The sequence below is a fragment of the Octodon degus genome, unplaced genomic scaffold (genome assembly GCF_000260255.1).
Source record: "Octodon degus isolate 3935 unplaced genomic scaffold, OctDeg1.0 scaffold00007, whole genome shotgun sequence".
NCBI lineage: Eukaryota > Metazoa > Chordata > Mammalia > Rodentia > Octodontidae > Octodon > Octodon degus.
Window position 1 is genome coordinate 21,475,167 of NW_004524583.1, and position 20,631 is coordinate 21,495,797.

At 38.7% G+C, this 20,631-nt stretch overlaps 1 protein-coding gene across 2 annotated transcripts in view; it reads right to left on the minus strand.

The window, feature by feature from the left end:
• Hif1a (hypoxia inducible factor 1 alpha subunit) overlaps positions 1 to 20,631 on the minus strand; it is a 49,649-nt gene that overhangs the window by 21,431 nt on the left and 7,587 nt on the right. The window contains exons 2-4 of one of the 2 annotated variants that reach the window (XM_004624804.2): positions 2,234 to 2,424; positions 1,677 to 1,822; positions 1,508 to 1,592 (exon numbers count right to left, since the gene is read on the minus strand). In XM_004624804.2, coding sequence (XP_004624861.1) covers positions 1,508 to 1,592; positions 1,677 to 1,822; positions 2,234 to 2,424 — 422 coding nt within the window. Of the gene's footprint in view, positions 1 to 1,507; positions 1,593 to 1,676; positions 1,823 to 2,233; positions 2,428 to 20,631 lie in introns of both variants that reach the window. The other variant, XM_023703009.1, reaches the window with a different exon arrangement.

Consider the following 20,631-nt stretch of genomic DNA (forward strand, 5'->3'; position numbering starts at 1 on the left):
AAAAAAAAAAAAAAAAAAAAAAGTTGCAATCCCAGCACTTGGGAGGCAGAAAACAGAAGGATCCCTACAAGTCTAACCTGTATAGTGAGATCCTACAGACCCTGTACTAAATACATTTAAAAAAAAAGTACATTAGGTTCAAAACATACATTTAAATATTAAGTAGACTATATCTGATTTAGAAAAACACATTAACCTCATTACCAAATCAAAACAAGATGTTCTGATATTCATCCATTTCTAGTCCAGCCTCAGGCAAGCACTCAGCAGTAAATGCAAATCTCAGGTCTGAAGTCCAGAACACGCACACACCATATTCAGCAACATGTATTAACAACCTACTCAAAGTCACTGCTCAGAGCATATTTACCTATTTTTTTATGTACAATTCTAAACATTATGCGTTTTTCCCAATTTCATAGTAAAAACAATATATGAAATTAAGAAGCAAGAGTGAGCTCCTACTAAGGATTTTTAAAAAGCAGCAGAATGCAGTGAGAGTTCAAAAACACATTAAGACATCTGAAATACCAAGCATGGCTGCAGAAACCAGTTGACATGAATTTAGACCAAGCTCTGCCATTTGCCAACCAAGTATACAGGACAAGTAACTCGGTGACTCAGTAAAACAGGAACTGTAACAGTAATTTCACAGGGTTGTTCTGAGCAATATAAAACTTAAAGATACAAAATGAAGAAAGTGGTGTCTTGACACCTGGTATTCTCTCAATAAAGGTTACCTGTTATTATACATGAAATACAAAGGGAAAAAGAAATATTTCTGAAGCAAAGCAAATACATGCACTGGAGGGCAGCAAAGATACTACAAAGTATAGTAAATTTTTGCTTAGTAATTTTTAGGATTGTGATCAGTATATTCAATGTAAGAAGGTACAACTATGGAAAAGCTTTCTTTGCTTCGTTTTTGTAATTTAAGGGTATTTTTAAAAAATCTTGGAATATTTTATCATTTGTAATGAATTATTTTCAGAATTACAACTTTTACTCTCTGTTACTGTGTAAGCATCCACACTGCTGTTATACTCTGTAATCTAATTACATAGTTTCAAATTACTGAAAACATCCGGAGAGGTCAAAGCATTTGTTGTGCTTCTGAAATATTGGTTATTTTTTTTTTTCTTGAGATAAAAGGCCTTGAAAAAGCCTGGACCCAAACTACTACCTCAGCTTCAATAACTATCTAAAATTGTACAATCTGCTATTTATATGACTTGTGCTTTCTTAATGGTGTATTTTAATTTATAACTCTCTTGGCCTTCTTATTTATTTTTCCATTCATTTTATCTGTGTGTGTGATTATTTATTAAATGAGGTAGATTCTTAAGACATTTTGGGGTATTTTTATGAAATTCCTGCAAAGTGGTCTTAAAATTAAATGTGCAGTGATATTTTCCTTACATTAGTACAATAACACAATTTTTAAAAAATTATAAATAGTATTTGATTAAGTAAAACACTGTTACATTAAATCAAATAGACTTCTCACCATTTCTGTGTGTGAGCATTTCTTTCATTTCCTCATGGTCACATGGATGAGTAAAATCAAACACACTGTGTCCAGTTAGTTCAAACTGTAAATATATTTTTAAAAATTAGATCTATATAATAAAATCATAAAATCATCTAAAAGGACTCTTAGTATAAGGACATGTCACCTGAGTTAATCCCATGTATTTGTTCACGTTATCAGAAATGTAAATCATGTCACCATCATCAGTAAGCACCATAACAAAGCCATCCAGGGCCTTCAAATAAAAGCAATTCATCTGTGCCTTCATTTCATCTTCAATATCCAGATCACCTAAAAAGGCACAAGAGGAGGAAGGTAATTAAGATGTTATGTTTAAACAACGCAATATTTAGATGTTTATAAGTTTTCTCTGATATACTCTAAGCTGTATTTTAATTTTTCCCCGTCACTCATGTTCACATAGAATAGTTAAAGCCAGAGCTGGGAAGACTAAAATTAGATTTTACCAGCTAACTGCTTTGCATAATTATTAAAACAAAGCAGCCAGGCAAATTATTGAAAAATAGAAGGGTGAGGACAAGGAGGGGTGGGGGAATTTCGAAATTAAACTTTCAAAATACATAATAAAAAGGACGTCATGTAACAACAACAACAAAAAATGGTGATCATGTGCTAAAAATAATTTCCAATCATTTTAAATTCTAATTTTCAGGCCTACTATGCTCATATAAAACAACTTACCAGCATCCAGAAGTTTCCTCACGCGCAGATAACTGATGGTGAGCCTCATAACAGAAGCCTTATCAAGATGTGAGCTCACGTTATGGGGAAGTGGCAACTGATGAGCAAGCTCATAAAACACTTCAGACTCTTTGCTTCGGCGAGATCTGGCAGCATCTCTAGACTTTTCTTTTCGACGCTCAGAACTTATCCTACTTAACGAAGAAAAGAAAAAGGAAGAAAAGGGACCAAAAAATGTGTATGTTAGTTTGTTGAATAAAATTTATTTTTCTGCTTACCACACAATTAGAAGAGTCATGTAATTAATATGAGACCTGTCTAGTCAATAAATGTTTTTATACAGATAGTTACACAAATTTTGGATTACTATAAAACAAGTTAAAATCAAGCTTTAAACCTCTCTAGCCAGGAACAGTAGCACACACTTGAAATCCCAGCTAGAGTAAAGCCCTGATTTATGAACAGTCCAGTTGCAAACTTTCCACAGATAGGAATGGACCTCCTGTTATGAACATTTGTAGATGCAAACAGAAATTTTTTTTTTCCAGAACCAGGACTCAAACTCGAGACCTTGAGCTTACCAGGCAGACTGTGCTGCTGAGCTATATCCTGATCCCTTATAGATGCAAACAAATCATGGAAGTAGCTCACATGTCTGCTGGACATTGTCACAGTTGTGCTTCTGTGTACTTACTCTACACTATGATACTGTACAACTGAACAGTGCTCAATCAGTTCAGATATCCCGAAGCAAGAGAAAAACCAGTGGTGATGTAGAGCGGACTGCTAGGAAGTGCAAAGCAATCTGTGTTTAAGACTCACTTTTGGAATGGAACTCATTTATAATAAGTCAGGGACTTACTGTACTTGGAAGCTGAAGCAGGATTCCAAGTTTGAAGCCATCTGTGCAACTTGGTGAAACTCTGCCTCAAAATAAAATTTAAAAGGGGGTAGGGACACAGCTCAGTGGTAAAGCACTTGCCTAGCATATCCAATGCCCTTGCCTGGCACCACAAAAACAAAAACCTCTTCAAAGCAGATATTTCTTACTCTCTGGCATGTCAAACTGGACAAATTTATGTTTTTCTAAAAACAAAAAATTTAAAGTAACCTGCAAAATATGTCATTCACAAGATGTCTTGCAACTGTGGGAGAGACAGACACTGCAGGTATGGGCCAGACCTTAAGACCAAAGATCAAGCACATGCCGACCTCCTGAAGATAAGCACCCAGGATTGGTAATCATCTTGAGCAAGCCAGGAAGAGTCACTAATCCAACCCCTACAGGACAGGCTCCTGTTCTATATTCATGCCTGCTTGCTACGTGACTCGCTTCCCCATTGGGTTCCGGATTTAATAAATTTTATGTGAGAAAAAAAAAAGTCTCAACATAGAAAAGTCATGATTAGAGATACTACCTAAAGTAGTAAACATAGTAATGTAAAAATAGAAGCTATTAAGCACATAGAACAATAATTGCTTAATAGTAATAGCTATATATTGATTTATGATACAAGTTTCTTTTGAACCTACTATTTTTCCACCTTCTGACCTGCCATGTAAACTATACTGACCATAAACTGTAAGAATTTACATTACTAGTAATAAGCTACTGTTTTGAGGTTGTCCACTTCTTTGGTAACCCCTTATCTAATACTGGCATAATGTGGTACCAATTAACTGCCTATGTTGTAGGGTAATAATAATAAGCTTCTCTTCTGGAGGGTTACCAACTTAAGGTTGCAGACCAAATACTGGAGAAAAAGAAGGGCTGCAGGGACAGCTAACATGTTGGCCCTAGCCTTTCAAAGTCATTGAGAACTCAGGACATAGGAGAACCTATCCTGTAACTCAGTTGTGTCCCAAATTTTCTGATCAAGGAGGTTTTGGGGCCATAGAACAAAGTGAATAATGGCCTTTGTATAAACTTAAATTTAACAATATACTACATAAAATAAATGGTAAATGTGTGTGTGTGTGTATATATATATATATATATATATATGGTTAATAGAAGGAAAGAAGATGTGGCATAACAACAAGAATTTCAGGGGCTGGGGAGATGGCTCAGTAGAATAAGCGCTTGCCTAGTGAGTGCAAGGACCTGAGTTCAATTCCCAGTTCTGCCAAAAAAAAAAAAATAAAATAAAAAAAATTCAAGGAACAGGTTAGCAAACATAATAAAAGGTGTCAATACCATCAAAGAGGAACTCTTTCAACAATAAGTCAGATATTCATCAGTCATACCAGGCAAAACTGTCTTCTTTGCCTAACTACCTAGTAACATCTGGTTCTTTGACCTACTTGAAGATAAAGTTAAATCTACCTGTCCTTAGCTGTTTCCTAAGTAATTATTGTTTATTAAAGCCTCTAGTGACTCAAACACTATCTTGTATTACATGTCTAGTTTTCTCATAACATGTAAGGAGGCTAAATAATATCACTGTTTTAAGAATGTAAATCTTAAGATTCTGCAGATTAAAAACAGCAATTTCACAGCAAACAGGATTTGCATCCAGGTATTTTAGCTCTTTGCTTTGCCACAGTTCTCTTAATAAACAATGCTGCCTCTTCTCAGCCCCTCTCTGGTGTTCCAACTCAATCCTGTTAATTGGCTGTTTATTAAATGGTAAAAATAGTTCTTACAGTTTATTGAACATCTAGCATTATTATAAGTTATTTCACTTAATCCTTATTATATTTGATATCACTACCTCAAAGCTCTTCCTTTTAAGTGATCTGTAAAGCTAAAAAGTACAATCACAAAGCAGTACTCTTCATGAACAGTTCTCTGAGTACATGGTTTAGCTATGTTGTGTAAAAACTGGACAATACCTAACAACTGCATTTTGACAACAGTGACGCTACACTTGTAGCACTTACTTAATGTAAATATTTGTTAAAGTAACAAATTTCAATTCAAACATCTAGAGCAATTTAACTTGAGAACTTTAAAATTTAAGGTGGGCTATGAAAAAGTCACTTGTAAGTACTTTGGTGAACCTCCTGCCTTAGCCTGCCAAGTGCTGGGATGATAGGTATGTACTACCATGCATGGCTCAGTACTTATGTGTAAAACTCAAGGATTTCATGGAAAAACACATCAAACAATGAGACTACATGAAAATAAAACAATGTCTACAGTCTACATTTGTATTTATTAGATGCCTTTGAACTGCCTCATTTTTTTCATTGACTAAATGTTTTCAATTTGAATTTTAAAATTAGCATAATAAAACTTTGTCTTCCTAAGTGTTTTTGTTGTGGTTGTTGTTGTTTGGTATCAGGGACTGTATTTACAATCTTAAGGCTGCCAGGCAGGCACTTAGGCCACTGAGCTATCTCCTCAGCCCTTTTTGTTTTTAAGAGATGAGACCTTAGTAATTCAGGTGGCCTTGAGTTCACTAAGTAAATCAGGCTGGCCTTCAACTTGTAGCAATCCTCCTGCTTCAGCTTCCCAAGTGCTGTGATTACAGGCTTGTGCCATTATGCCTGGCTAGTAAAACAATTTTTAAAAAACATACTGGAGTTTGACATAACACCTCTGGGATCTATAGCACATGGAAATGCAGTCCCTCTAGACCCTACTACGTGCTGTTTCCTAAACACACACACATACACACACACCCCTTAAATTGGTGGTTAAGAGGCAGTGCATTTGTGGGAAATACTACTATCTAGTTCAAGTACACCCATTAAAAAGTGACAATCAATAAATCTTATGATAAACCTGGGTATTCATCAAATGCTCCAGTTAGTACAGTATTCAAAATTTTATACATTTATATATATACAACTTGAATCAGACTGTCTCCTTTTGTCTGTACTACTCAACCAAGCTAGGCTACTGACAAATGACTACCTACATGAAATACTCGGTAAAAAACAAAACAAAAACCCTATAATCCTTACAATAATCATTACCGTTTTAAAGCAACTGATCAAGCTAACCATGTAACTGCAAATCATCTTTGAAACACTCATTCAGAAATTTGAAGCTAACAATGTTTGTCCAAGATGTGGTGATAAGAGTTAAGATAAATCCATTAGAAATGTGATTATGCCAGCTAAAATGTTTCAAGGTGAATACTATGTTTAAGTTGGTGCAGACAATGAGAATGAGAATTTGACCATGAATCTGAATTTTTAAGGAAACTAAGATTCAAGAAAATAATACTTAAGAGTTGACAAGCCTAAACTAGACAAAGAAAGAGCTGAAAAATCATTGTATCTGTTACTACATAATCAATCTAGACAGATAGCAAGCATTGGACCTCTGACAAAGGTTCTGCTACCCACCTTCACCTCCAGTGCTGGAGACTAGAACAGCTTTACCATCAAGCTAAACCACAACCCTGTAATAAAAGGGTCTGTCTGAAAAATATCTGTATGATATTCTTGACACGATTTAAAACACTTCCAAATTTAAAGCTGATGTGGCAGGACCCTTCCTTGGACAAGTGAGGCCAGCAGAACCCTCCTGAAGGAAAGCGGTGGAAGAGAGCTTTCTCAGAATCAAGAAAGATGGCATGGCCCAATTAGTTCCTAGACACACATGTAGTTCTAGTATTGCTCTGTGACACAGACTGTACCCAATCAGGTTGTAGTACATTAGTGTGTTAACATTTATGGGAAGTAAAAGGCACAAAAATTGTATAAAAGGCAAAACTCTGCCATGCTGGGGTTCAGCCTTCTGGGTATGAACCCATTGAGCCCTGTGCTGGCACAAATAAACACTACCCTTTGGAAAAAGCCTTGGTGTCTGGCCTCTGGATGAGAATCTTGCTACATTTCTTGGAGGATCACTCCAAATTTAGAGAGCTGAAGTCCTCCTATGTTCCACTTCCTTTGTACCAGGACATGCAAACTTGCCTGGTGGTCCTGGTGCCAGTAAGCCATTTGACCTGTAGGAAGATTGCCCCTTCTAGAATACCTGGGTGAAAACCCTACACGCCCAACAGAACAGGTGATGCTTGGGAACTAGTGTGGGAAGCACTGTCCTTCAGATTGGTAGGAGCCCAGGTTCATTCTGGTAAACCAGCCTCTGAGAGGCAGAAGGTGAGTTACATAACCTCCCTTGGTTAGGGTTGCCTCACTAAGGTTCACTAAAACTGCAGCTGCTAACTATAAGGAGTTGGGTGTCAGACACTGGGCAGCAGGCTGGAGTCTTGTGTTTGCCTATGAGTGAGATGGATAGTGGCTAACAGATGCCTGAAATATTTTTGTGAGTACAGCAGCAGAGGTAGGTAAAGCAAGCACATCTCCTCCATATTAGCCATTCCCTTCCCACATATTCCTCTCTGTGAAAGTCCACTAGGGAGAGAAGATGAGTGGAAAATAAAAAAACAAAGAGTAAAACAACTCCCCTAGAGTATATGTTAAAGAATTTTAAAAAGGGATATTTGAGTGATTACAATGTTAAATTAACTCTTGGAACGCTATGGACATTCTGTGAAAATGCCTGGCCATCACTTTGAAGAGTTCTCCTGAGAGCTTACTTGATAACTAGCAAGTTTGAATGACTGTTATAGGGAACCCTGGCCTCTTTGACCAACTTCCTTACACTGACTTTCGCCAAGATTTGGTCCCGTCCTGTCCACCTTGGCTAAACACCTGCATTCAAAACTGCAGGGTAGGCTGGGGAAATGGCGTAGAATAAGCCCATTATAACAGTAGAATAAGCGCTTCCCTGGCAAGCGCAAAGGCCTGAGTTTAAGCCCCAGTTCCACCAAAGAAAAAAAAAAGGCAAAACAAAATTGCAGAGTGATGATAGCCAGAGTAACAGCCACCTCCAAATATCTGACAAGGCCAAATAAAATGGTGCCCGAGGAGCAGAGAAGTCCTATCTTCTTATGCCTCACTGTATCCACCTCTGCCTCAGCCAGTTGTTACTACTCCTGAAGTCCCACCAGAGCTAAGTCAGTCCACCAGATGTCACCTCCTCCTCAATGTTGCCTGAAGCCTCCCCAGAAACCCCAACAGAGGCATTCTGGCACACACATGCAAGTAGGCACCCACTGAAAGGACCTCTCTGGCTGTTTGACTTGCCAGCCCTACCAAGGCAACATATAGATGCTGCTTCAAGAAGTGTGGGGACCTCTCTACTATAACCAAGAAGGGCAGATCCAAGTAGGTGAACAAATGTACCAACTTTTCATACCACCTCCTTAACTAGAAGAATCACATCCCATCATCTACAGAGAAGCCTGATGCAGTCGATTATCCAAACTGGACTGACTGATAACAACTCCTTCTGACCTTATTCAACACTGAAGAGCACAGCCTGGTCACTCAAGCTGCCACATGCTGATTGAAGAAAATGCCCCACAGAACAATAGACCCTGAGGCTTATACCTATGAACATTTTCCAGAAAAAGACCCCTAATGAGACCCAAATGCAGAGGGGACTCACCCAGATCATACAGTACCAGGAAAGGGCCGGTAAGATAGCTACGCAGACTAAGCACCTGCTTAGGCAAGCAGAGACTGGGGTTTGATCCTCGGCACCATATACCACACCAGCCCCACCCCTGGGTACACTGAGCTGGCGACTGAGTCTAGGCATGATGGCGCACACCTGTAATACCAGCACTGGTGAGGCTGAAAACAGAGTATCACAGTAAGTCCAAGCTGCATAGTGAGACCCTGTACCAAGTATGTTTAAACAAACAAACAAAAAAAAAAAACACCCCAGGAGGCCCTCCTAAATGATCTGAAGGTAAAAGAGGGTCATGAACATGAGCAAAACACTGGAGGTACTCTAGAAAGTCCAAGCCATTTCTATGAAGAGGCATTCTATTTGTATACCCCCTTTGGCCCACAGGTGGCTGAGAACCAATGCATAGTAAATACGGCTTGCTATAGAAGCTGCAGGGTTTAGCTGGAATAAACACCAGTCAATCATGTGGAGGTTCCAAGATGAAGAAACAGATGGACTTACTGGCAGATACCCTAGTGGAATGGTTAGGAATCCCCTGTGGGGATGTGTCCAGGGGCAGAGGGTTGGACCAATGAGAACACTAACAGGAAGCCGACCAAGAGGGCCACCCTGCCCATGAACAAAGCTGGACTGGAACCAATGTGCCTGCTGGCACAGGTCTGGGCACTGGAAAAATGAACGTCCCTACTGGATAGAAAAATCTCCCACTCCCCTGAACCAAAAAGCAAAGGTCTGGTAGTCTAGAGCTGATATCAGTTGGGTCAAAAGCCACATGGGGTGCCACATGATTCTGTAGGGGTTGGCTGCCATGGGAGAATATCAAGATGATAAACCAAGTTCTATCTTGTTGGACTGCTAAGAGTTCTTGCCTGTTAGCATTCTCAAGACCCTATGGTCTGAGTGAATATGAGGGGCCAGCCCACTGACCTTATGGTGTACACAAGGGCAGAGCACTCTGTGGTGACTCAACCTGTGGGCTCCCTCTCAGAAACAAGTCACTAGTGTGGGGGCCACTGACAACCAAACATGCTGTCCTTTATTGCTGCCCCCAAATCATTCATGAGTTCCTGTAGCTCCCTGACTACCCCATAGCTTTAATGGGTCAAGATCATTTGGGAAAGCTACAGGCTCAAATAACGTTCAACTCCTACGGACAGGCTGCTCTGACTGTGCGCAAATCAGAGCCAAAATCATGACCCTTATGATTCCCCAAGAACAACCACACCTCTACAGTCTCATAGTGAGCTTCCCTTCAGAGTACTTGGAATAGGGGCTGAAGACAAGCCACCAGATCGGCTCCAAACAAACTCTAGTAATCATAGAACTAAAGCGAGGAGCAAAGCCAATTCACCAGACAGTATTTCATCCCTGAAGGCCCAGACTGGGATCCAGAGACACCTGGAGAAGCTCTTAAACTACTGGATCCTCTGACCTTGTCAATCACCTTGAAACACACATACTTCCCCTACCAGTCCAGAAGCTGGGCACAGACTATCAGTCAGTTCAGGATCTGCAAGTACCACAAAGCCAGCCAATCTCCAGCCAGTTTTTTTCCAGTGGAAAAATTTAGAAAATGGCCTATGGAGGACCACTAGGGCAGCTCTCCTTGAATGAAGCGCAATTGTCTCCATTTTGGCTGAGCCTGACCCTATTTCCTTGTACTGAGATATACAGAGCTGGCTAGGACTTCTCTTTATTCTTTCAACTGATCTTAAGCAATGTATACTGGTCTAGCTGAGGTGCTAGTGATAGTCTTTAACAGTGGCATGCATGTTTTCCTGGTAACCTACATCTGCTGCTCTTTAATGTGAGCCGGGTCGAGACAGGACAAAGAGCCAATGCTCTGTGCTGCCAGGTGGGATTAAGCCTCGAGATAGAAGCTATGACTTCCTGCGGCTTGAAAGATTACATCAGAGCTGTAGCACCAGACCCCCCTAAACATTAAATACTATCTCAAAAGCATATTGCGTATTACTTTCTCTGCATATCCTCTCTGCATATGGCAGAGGTTAATGTAGGCCACCCACCTACCTCAGCTCACAGTATTCACCTACTTCCCACAATTCTCAGTCATTCCTCAAGCCACTCCTCCTCCACTGAATAAAACCCAGGTGTGGCCCTGGGTCAGCCTCTTTGTTTTGGAAAGCCATCTTTGTGGCTGGACTTAGCGTCCCTTGGCTCCCCAATAATTACAAATATGTTTTAGTGTCTTTACTTTTGCTGTGGGTTGCACTGGGAGTGGTAGATTGGAATTAACTTGGTGAGATTTCAATAACATATCTTTGGGATTACAAACATTGACTTCCTGGACTGAGATGAGAACCTGGAGGGGACTCCTACAATGGCCAAGGCCAACTGACTTGGAAAAGGATACCTCAAGGATTCAGAAGTTCCCTAACCATCATGATGCTGGCTACTAATCTGAGAACTTTTCTAGTGCATCAGCATGGCTATATCCTATTCTAGTTTGTAAAGGACTTGTTGCTGGCCAAGTCTTGGGGAGGACTGCATGAAAGGAACTCAGTAGCTCCTTACTCTCCTCTGGGAGGCTGGCTACAAGGTCTCTAGAAAAAAGGCCAAGATTTACAAGAGAAGGTCAAATACCTTGGTTTCCATTTGTCATATGGACATCGTCAACTCAGATCTGAGATTTGTTTAATCCCTATACCAACAAACCAAAGCCATGTCTGGGAGTTCCTTGAGGTCATAAGTATTTACAGAATTTGGATTCCTAACTTCTCAAAGGTGGACAAAGGAGAATCTCTATTATGTGAACAAGTACAACAAAAGACCTTGGAAGAGTTCAAAAAGGCACTCACCAAAGCACCAGGCCTGGGTCTTTCAGACAGGACTACGCCCTTCTTCTATATTCGTAACTGTACTGCTATAGCAGTGAGAATTCAACCCAGATACTGGGGACATGGCATTGGCTGGTGGCATACATACCTCTCCAAACAACCTGACTCTGATGCTCAGGGCTGAACACCCCGTTTGTGAATGTTTGCAGCTAATGCCCACTTGGTGGCAGAGGCTGACAACCAAACTCTATGACATTAATGAAGTATAAGGAACAACACTGGGCAACACCCGGATGATTAGTTATCAAAAAAACACTGTGAATATCCACATATCCAATTATAAGTGGTATGGCACCTGGCCAGACCAGCCAGATCAAGACTACACTGAGGTCATGGTTGAGGTATTCTTCAGCCAACCAGATTTGAAGAATTATCCCTTCAAGGACCCCAACACTGTGTATTTCACTGATGACAGCAATTTTATGAAAGAAGGAGAACACCTTGCAGGGTACTCTGTAGTAACTCTGAATTTTTCATCGGGCACAAAGCAGAGCTTATCACACTAATTCGCGCTAACTGGTGGCAGGAATACATGTAAATACATACAAGTGCTATGCCTTCACCACCCTCCATGTACACAGAGCTTTACATACAGAAAAGGGTCTAATAAATTCAGGGAAAAAAAAGACATAAAATATGGCCAAGAAATCCTTGAATTTCTAGATGCTGTATGGGCCCCCAAGAGGGTGGCAGTCCCACACTGTTGGGGACAACACTAGAAGGGTGTAGACAGTATGGCCACTGAGACACTATAAAGCAGACCAGAAAGCAAAGTATGCAACCTCCAGGGGAATGTAGAACCAACAGCTATGGCTGCCATACTACTAATCCATTTGCAGAATGAGATGCTAAATACCCACAACATGAGAGTACTTGGCTTAAGATGGGGCATAAAGGCTACGTCCTAGATGGCTGGTGGAAATTTGAAGATAATAAAGACTACAATCCCCAAGGTACTAGCTCCAACATTTGTCAAAAAGGTTAATCAGGTCACCCATATGAACCCAATGGTTCTTGAGACTACCATGGGTTGGCATTTCTACATCCCATGGCTCTCCAGCATAGCCCAAGTAGTGTGTGAATAATGTGAAATATGTGCCCACAAGAAAGCACCTGGGATGCACAGTGTTGGGGGAGCCACATTTGAAAATGTTGATTTCACTGAACTTCCCTGAGTCAATAGCTACAAGTATTTGTTAAGTATTTGTGTGTATCCTCTCAGGCTAGGTAAAGACCTTGCCCAATCATATGGAAAAGGCATCTGAGTTCCTTTTAGGAGATCATTCCTCATTTTGAAATTCTCATTAGCATAGGATCAGACAATGGGCTGGCATTCATTACAAAAGTGGTGCAGCTGGTGGCCAACAAAGTAAAGATTACTTGGAGACTGCAAAAAATAAACTGACTGCAGATCTCAGAGAAAGTGGAAGGAACCAACTGTAGTATGAAGCTAATGCTGAACAAACTTGCAGGAACTCACCTGTACCGGATCAGGTCTTGCCAATAGCCTTGCTAAGGGGTTAACTCTAGTTTCTTGAAATAGGATTTTTCTCCTATGAAATTCTCTATAGGCATTTTCCTCTTCTTATTAAGGACAAAAAAAGGGGATTTAAAAGAGCATGAGAACCTCATTTTGAGGCAAATACAGACATTAGGCTCAGGCACACTACACCAATGAGTTAGGAAATGCTTGCCCATAAGTTTGACCACAGATGCTAACTCCTTTAAACCAAGGAATGCTGTGAGTAAAAGAAGAATACCCAATCTCTAAAACCTCTTTGGAGGGCCCCATGCACTATTATCCTATCCACCCCCACCGCAGTGGAGGTCTAACCCAAAACAACCACTGTAAGTACAAGTTGATGTGAGTATGGTTATAGGAATTGGTCCTGAGTACACTGCCAACTATCAACACAATCTGATTCCATCCTTTTTAGTGACTGGTCATCTCTTACCAGCTGCTATCCCTGGTTCTTAACTGTGCTTGGGACTTCAGCTCTGATTTTTGCCATAGCTCCTGCTGAGATCACCCTATCCAACTGGAAATAGGGCAAAAGTTGCCAGCTAGCCCTCACCTTCCTCTTATGGGTTTTGTCAGTATTGGCTGTTTTTACTTAGGGCCCCACTGGTAAACTTGATCGTCCCATCATGCAACCATGCATTACCATAACCAGGTTAGGCCAGAGGAGTTATTTGCACTGTACAATACCTACTTCTCATGCTAGGGAATGGTCCAGGGAACCTGCACATATAACAAGACAAACTATTTTATCTGTCAACAAGGGAATCAATATACTTTTTGACCCATGATATTCTCCAGTGAAGAATGGTTAGAACTCTAATCTCCTACCAGGAGGGACCTCAGTCATCTGGCTATCAACTTCTAACCCAAACAACCACTGTAAGTACAACTTGATGTGATTATGGTTACAGGAATTGGTCCTGAGGCATCTGCCATATGGAAGAAACAGGAACTTGCCAAAGAGGGCCCAAGGACTCTTCATGTATCATGTGGAGGCCCAAATTTGGAGCAAGAAATACTGACTCAATGACAAGTGCACGTGTGAGGAAAGCGGCTTATGTGCCTATACTCCTGAGTTTTTATTTTTAAGTGCAATTACATACAATACACATGTTGCATCCTATGTCAGGTAGAACACTGAATTGACTGAGTTGCACAACATGGCATAGAGTGAAGAACAACTGCTGGAAATAAGCTAGTGCAAAAACAGAATGAGTGCATTTAATAGAACATGATTACTGTGCCTCAAAAATAGGTGTGTGAGTGCAGTTCAAACACAATCAAGAAAAATGTGATAATTGTGGAATATTTTTCAATTTTCTCAGACTATTTTAAAAATCATCTTTAAAGGCTTTGTGATTGTCACAAACATCAAATAGTAAGAATCACCACCATCCTAAGGTAACAACTTCATTACCCACTTCCCCCAAACTACAACACCTACTCTTCATTCAGGCCCCTACCGCCCTCTCTTGGCAACCTCAAGAAATTGATTCCATACAGCCTCAGAGATTGCAAAATCCTTGAAAATTCAAATCTCTTACATGAAGTAGCATAAAATTTCTATGTAACTTGTCCACATCCTCCTGTATATTTAAATCATTGTGTATTAGGGAATCATGACCAAAAAAAAGTCTGTACAGGTTCAATACAGATGTAGTTTTTCTTGAATATTTTTGATCTATGGTAGGTTAAATCCATGTGTGTGGAATCCAGAAATATGAAAGGCCAACTATACTTTCTGTTCAGCCAGGAAATTCTTTTCTATTTCCTTTACTATATACTCTCTCAGAGAGTAGTAAATTGTAGACCAGAACTTAAGTTAGTGAAACTAAACTTCTGTGTGTTTAGAACGTGTCCTTGAAATAATTTGCTTGAATAAGATGGAAGGTGTAGGGCTGGGGAGAAAGCTCAGCAGTATAAACGCCTGCCTGGCAAGCACAAGGTTCCAAGTCTGATCCATGGTACTCCCCTCCCCCCACAAAGAGATGACAAGATGGCAGATGTATAAATTGACAATAGCTGAGAACTTACATTAATCCTCCGATGTTACCAAATAAATAAATACTCCCAAGTAATCTCATCCCATTTCTTTGTCTATTTAAAGGTAAGTAACTTGATCAGTAAGTAACAGATCCTCAAATTCTAACTGAAAATATGAAGCCCCCCATTTTTAACATGGTCCATTCTCTTTCATAATTATTTATTTATTTATTTATTTATTTTTTGTGGAACCGGGGATTGAACTCAGGCCCTTGCGCTTGACAGGGAAGTGCTTATTCCACTGAGCCATCTCCCCAGCCCCAGTTAATTAATTTTGAGAGCAGGTCTTATTATGTAGTTTGGGTTGGCCTTGAATTCATGGCAATCCTGTTTCCCAATTACAGGTGTGCAACATCATGCCTGGCCACATATCATATATTTAATATATAATTTTTTAATTTAAAAATTAAAGAAATTTAGAAACATTTTGCCTCAAGAATAGAAGGAAGATAATATCTATCTTCAAGCATTTAAATAGGATGTCATACAGAAAGCTGATGTGGTACTTCACTTCTGTTCAAAAAGTTAAAGCACAGATGAAGATATAGTCTATGAAAATTTCAAAGCTGCACTTTGACAGTAATGTAAATAAAATAAAAAGCATGTTCTGTATCTATGTGATTTGAACTTCTAAATTCCTGTTACTAGTGTTTGATATTGCTTCTAATGAAGCTGGCACCAAATAAATGCTGAAAGAAACAGAGTTATATACAGCATATTAGATTGAGGTCACTGGGTATGTACCAAAGGTTTGTAGGTATTATTTTACTTCTAAAGACATCTCTACAGTAGTCAGAATTGAGAGTTACTGGAATAAAGAATTGCTTAACATTCATGACTGCCAAAAATGAATATATTCTCGTGTGAGAATGCCTTATGCATGCCTCTAAGAACAATTCTAAAAACAGATGGATGAATGAGTAAATGTTCCTTTAAGTGGTTGATATTTAAATAACAAAAGTTAAATCCAAGTCAGTATTTTCCAAGAACTGAGCTGAAATCACATCCTAAAAAAAAAAATAATAATCACAAAATGGAACATGCTATAGAAAATGATTCACCACTGAAAGCTGAAGATTAAAACTGTGACTTCACCCCTCAAAATGCCATATTTGATAAAGCAGATACACAAATACCTGCTGAATGAACAATAATGTGTTACAGGCCATGCTGATTAGATACTTAGAATCATGATCAACAGTTGAAAAAAGGAAAAAAGGAGAGAGCCACATATAAGGTCAACTTATTCACATCACCCAAAGAAATAGTCTTCCCTCCACTCACAGTGAAAGTAACCCACTTACATATATATATTGTAAGTATTTACAAAGGCAGGCATTTCCCAATTCTTCTTCTGTGAATAACTGATAAGACAGTGAGACGCTTGACACCAAAAGTACATGAAACGTATGCTTTCTTTCTGTTTTGTGGTATTGGAAATTAAAACCATCAGGACCTTCTCATACCCGAATCTGTCTGTCTGCCCATTCGTCCAAGATAGGTTCTCACTAATTTGTCCACAATGGACTGGAACTTGCAATCCTCTTGCTTCAGCTTCCCAGAGTGCTGGAATTACACACACGTGCCACCATGTCTAGCTAAATGTAGGCTTTCCTAACTTACCAATCTCTACTTCATATGTCCTTGAGAATATTTTTTCTCTTTGTTATTATCATTATGGAAGACATTTTAAAAGAACATGACTATATAAGATAACCCAGTAACTTCATTAACCTACAAAGATCATAGGGGGAAAAAAAAAATTAAAGTGAAGGAAAAGAAACATTAATTATTTTACCACTGTTACTGGTTCACTAGTGACTTGGTCCAAAGGACATCAGTCTGTAAAAAGGCATGAGGGATCCACGCATTATATTGTCAAGGAGTAAAACTCCTTAGAAAACAATTTAATAATTACTATAACACTATAAATATTAGTATACTTGCTATTTAATTAAGCCCTTATTATGTACCAAAAAATACTAAGGATTTCATGTGGGCTAATATCTCATTTTATCTTTGCACAATCTTTTTTGTAGAACCGGGGATTGAACTTGGGTTCTACTGAGCTATCTTCCCGGCCCCTGTACAATCTTATAAAGCAACTTTTCTTTTTCTCTGAGATGAAGTCTGGCTATGTAGTTCTGACTGGGTTTGACTCAATGTGTTGCCCAGGCTGGCCCTGAACAATGGGCAATTTTCTTGCCTCAGCCTCCTGCAAGCTGGGATTACAGGTGTGTGCCACCATGCCTGGCCCTACACAGATAAAGCAACTTCTGCAAGATCACAGCTATTGAAGTGATATAGACAATAAAGTTCAAATGTAGTTATTAAAAAAACAAATTTAGTTATTATCACCATTTTCTTAAACATATGAAATGAAAACCCTACTTTATAGGAAAGACTCTGAACTTTCCAAAAGTTATGGCAGGAATAGTTGCAAAATGCCTATGCTTCATAGAAAGCTCTATAGAATATGATTTCAGATGATTTGCAACAGAAATCAATAGCTCATTAAGAACCTGTATGGGAGAGGACAATAATCTGCGGCAAGTAAGACAATCTGTACTAAGACATTTGACTAATGTAATCAGGATCCCCCCACTCACGGTTTGAGTAGTTCAAGCAAGGCAAACTCCCCCTCCCCCAACTTCTAACAGAGTCTCACTATGTAATATGGCTTCAAACTCACAATGCTCCTGCCTCAGTTTCCTGAGGGCTGGTATTACAGGTACACACCACTACGCACAGCTAATCTAGCATTCTTTCAGGAACTTGATATACACACACTGCAAGAGAGAGAGAGTTTTGTTTCATTTTCTCTTCACAAACCATATGGATACAGGTGTGAGACAGTACTTGCTATTTTTCCTAACCGTGGCTATCAATACAATGAAGCTAGGACGCAGACAGAGTGAAGCTACATAAACTGGTACAAAGTCAAGGATTACACTCCAAAGACATCAGCTGAGATTCTAGATTTAATTGTTCCTTAAATCAAACACAGACTGTGTGAGTCAGGAACTCATTTTGACTCCTTAAACTAGCCTGAGTTGGGTTTTTTCACTTGCAATAAAAATAACACACTTATCCAATTTTCACTGTTTCAAATAAAATACAAATACGAATGACAGTAATATTTTAAAATATTGATACTCAAATGCTGCTAGAAACCTAAAGGAGTTCAAACTTTCTTGAAAGATAAACAGCCCATAGTACTGAAAGCTTTAAAATTGATATTTTTGATCCTGTAATTTTGCTTCTTATATTCACTAAGAATATGAGAATATAAACCACAAATGAAAGGCTATTAATCACAACTTTGTTAATAATAGGGGAACTTATTATAATAAGTTAATATAACTTATTATAAATGCCTCAAATACAGGAGTGTGTGTGCGTGTGCATGCATGCACACACAATCTCTACTGGGAACTCAACCCAGCAATGCATCAAATCGAAATGGTGGAGAAGGTCCCACAGTATGCTCCACAGACCCTGGACATGAGAGTACAGCTCACAGATTTTGCCCATAGGTAACAGAATCAGTCAAAAGAGGAGAAACAAGTGACGGCAGCAGTTACTGAGGCCTCTCTATCACAGGTTGGAAAATCTGTACTTGTCTGAAGCTTTCAAGCAGTCATATATTGCCTTCATGGCATTCCAAATAGTATCTGTTATTATGGCATACATTTAATGTTTTTGGCTTTGGTTTTTTTGTGGAACCAGGGATTGAACTCAGAGCCTTGAGCTTATTCTACTGAGCCATCTCCCCAGCCCATACATTTAATGTTTTTAATACACTAGAGAGTTTTGAGTTTATCATCTTGATTATGTCTACTAATCTGCAATCACTGTCAGCAAAGAATTTGGTCCCTAGCTAAAAATCACCAATTCTGCTTCAAATTATAACTTCAACCTTAAATTAAACTAAAAATTGAAAGCTTGAAATTGGGAGGAAATACAATTTCATATCACTAAATGATATTCAATTGTACTACTTAAATGCAATCACGTCTTCAAGAGTCTCAAAACTACACAATATTTAGAAGAAAGGGAAAAAATAGTGGATTGAAAGAGTGAATGCTAATAATAGTCCCTCTAAAAATTCTTAAAGGCTATAAAAACTTCTGAATAATAATGATGTGAGCCTTTATTAAATGGCTCTTATAATTTCAAACTTCTTGTATTCTTAAATCAAAGTCTTGGAATCCCTTGATAGATATTCACAATAAAATTCTAAAATTAAATGAAGAATTATTAAGCAATCATCTATGATGAGTTACCAAAAGCCTTACTAGTTCATCTTTGCATTCTTGATTGAAATCTTTATAGCTAAAAAAATAAAAAAGTAGAAACATTGCTAAGAAGGCATTGTTTTAAATAGTTCATATGTTGATAACTATATAATTATAGACAAGAAAATGAAAGCACCAAGAAGTTAGGTCATACTTGCTAGTCAGGACAGAACTAATGTTCAAAATCAGGCACCCTACTAACTTGAGTGCATTTTTCTCTCTCTTGTCCATACTGGGAATTGAATCCAAGGGTCTATCACATGCTAGGCAAGCACTCTACCTTTGAGCTACATCCCCATGGCCTTTCTACTTTTTCATTATGATATAGGATCTCTCTAATTTATCCAAGTTGGCCTCAAACTTGAAATCTTCCTGCTTGCTTCCAGGGTAACTGGGATTACAGCCATTCAGTGCACTTTATGCTTTTAACCAAGAAGAAATACTGTCTCTATAGTGACTAAATTATTATTGTAAAATTTAAAGTGGGAAATGCTAGAGAAAGTGAAAAAAGTATGACAACCTGTGTAATTTTAGTCACGAAAACACATGTATGTGCACATATAAAAGACATGAAAAGAAATATAATGTTAACAGTAGTTATCTTTTAGGGATAAAATTACAGACATTTTTCTATGTACTTACCATTAAATAAATGGTGGTATAGACAATGCTAAGGAATATTAAGTAGGAGTTAAGAAGAATGAAGTAGCTACATACTAACAAAAGATAGTTAATTTATAATGTTAAGTGAAAAAGGATTAAATGAGATGATGTATCACTCAGAACCAGGCAGAACAAATATATTCTAAACTACATAAATTAGGTACATGAAAAGGCTCCATGAGAGACGCAGTAAGCTACTAAAGAGAAATAACTTCATCAAGCAAGTATGAGTGAGTGTGATGCTAGTGGTAAAGGGGGCTTTCTAATTTTCACTCAGTACTTACAGTTTAACTTTTTTTTTTTTTTTTTTTTGTGGAACCGGGGATTGAACTCAGGCCCTTACGCTTGCCAGGGAAACACTTCTTCCACTGAGCCATTTCCCCGGCCCAGTTTAACAATTTTTGCAAGGAGAACTGACATGTATTATTTGTATAATCTTTAAAAAGAATATCAGTAAAACAATCTTGTATTTTTTTTATAACACTTGAAACAGAAATGCAGGTATATTCACTCATATGTAAGTCTCATTCTCTAGAAAGGGTCAGACTGCTCATAGGAGACCTAAAGGCCAAATC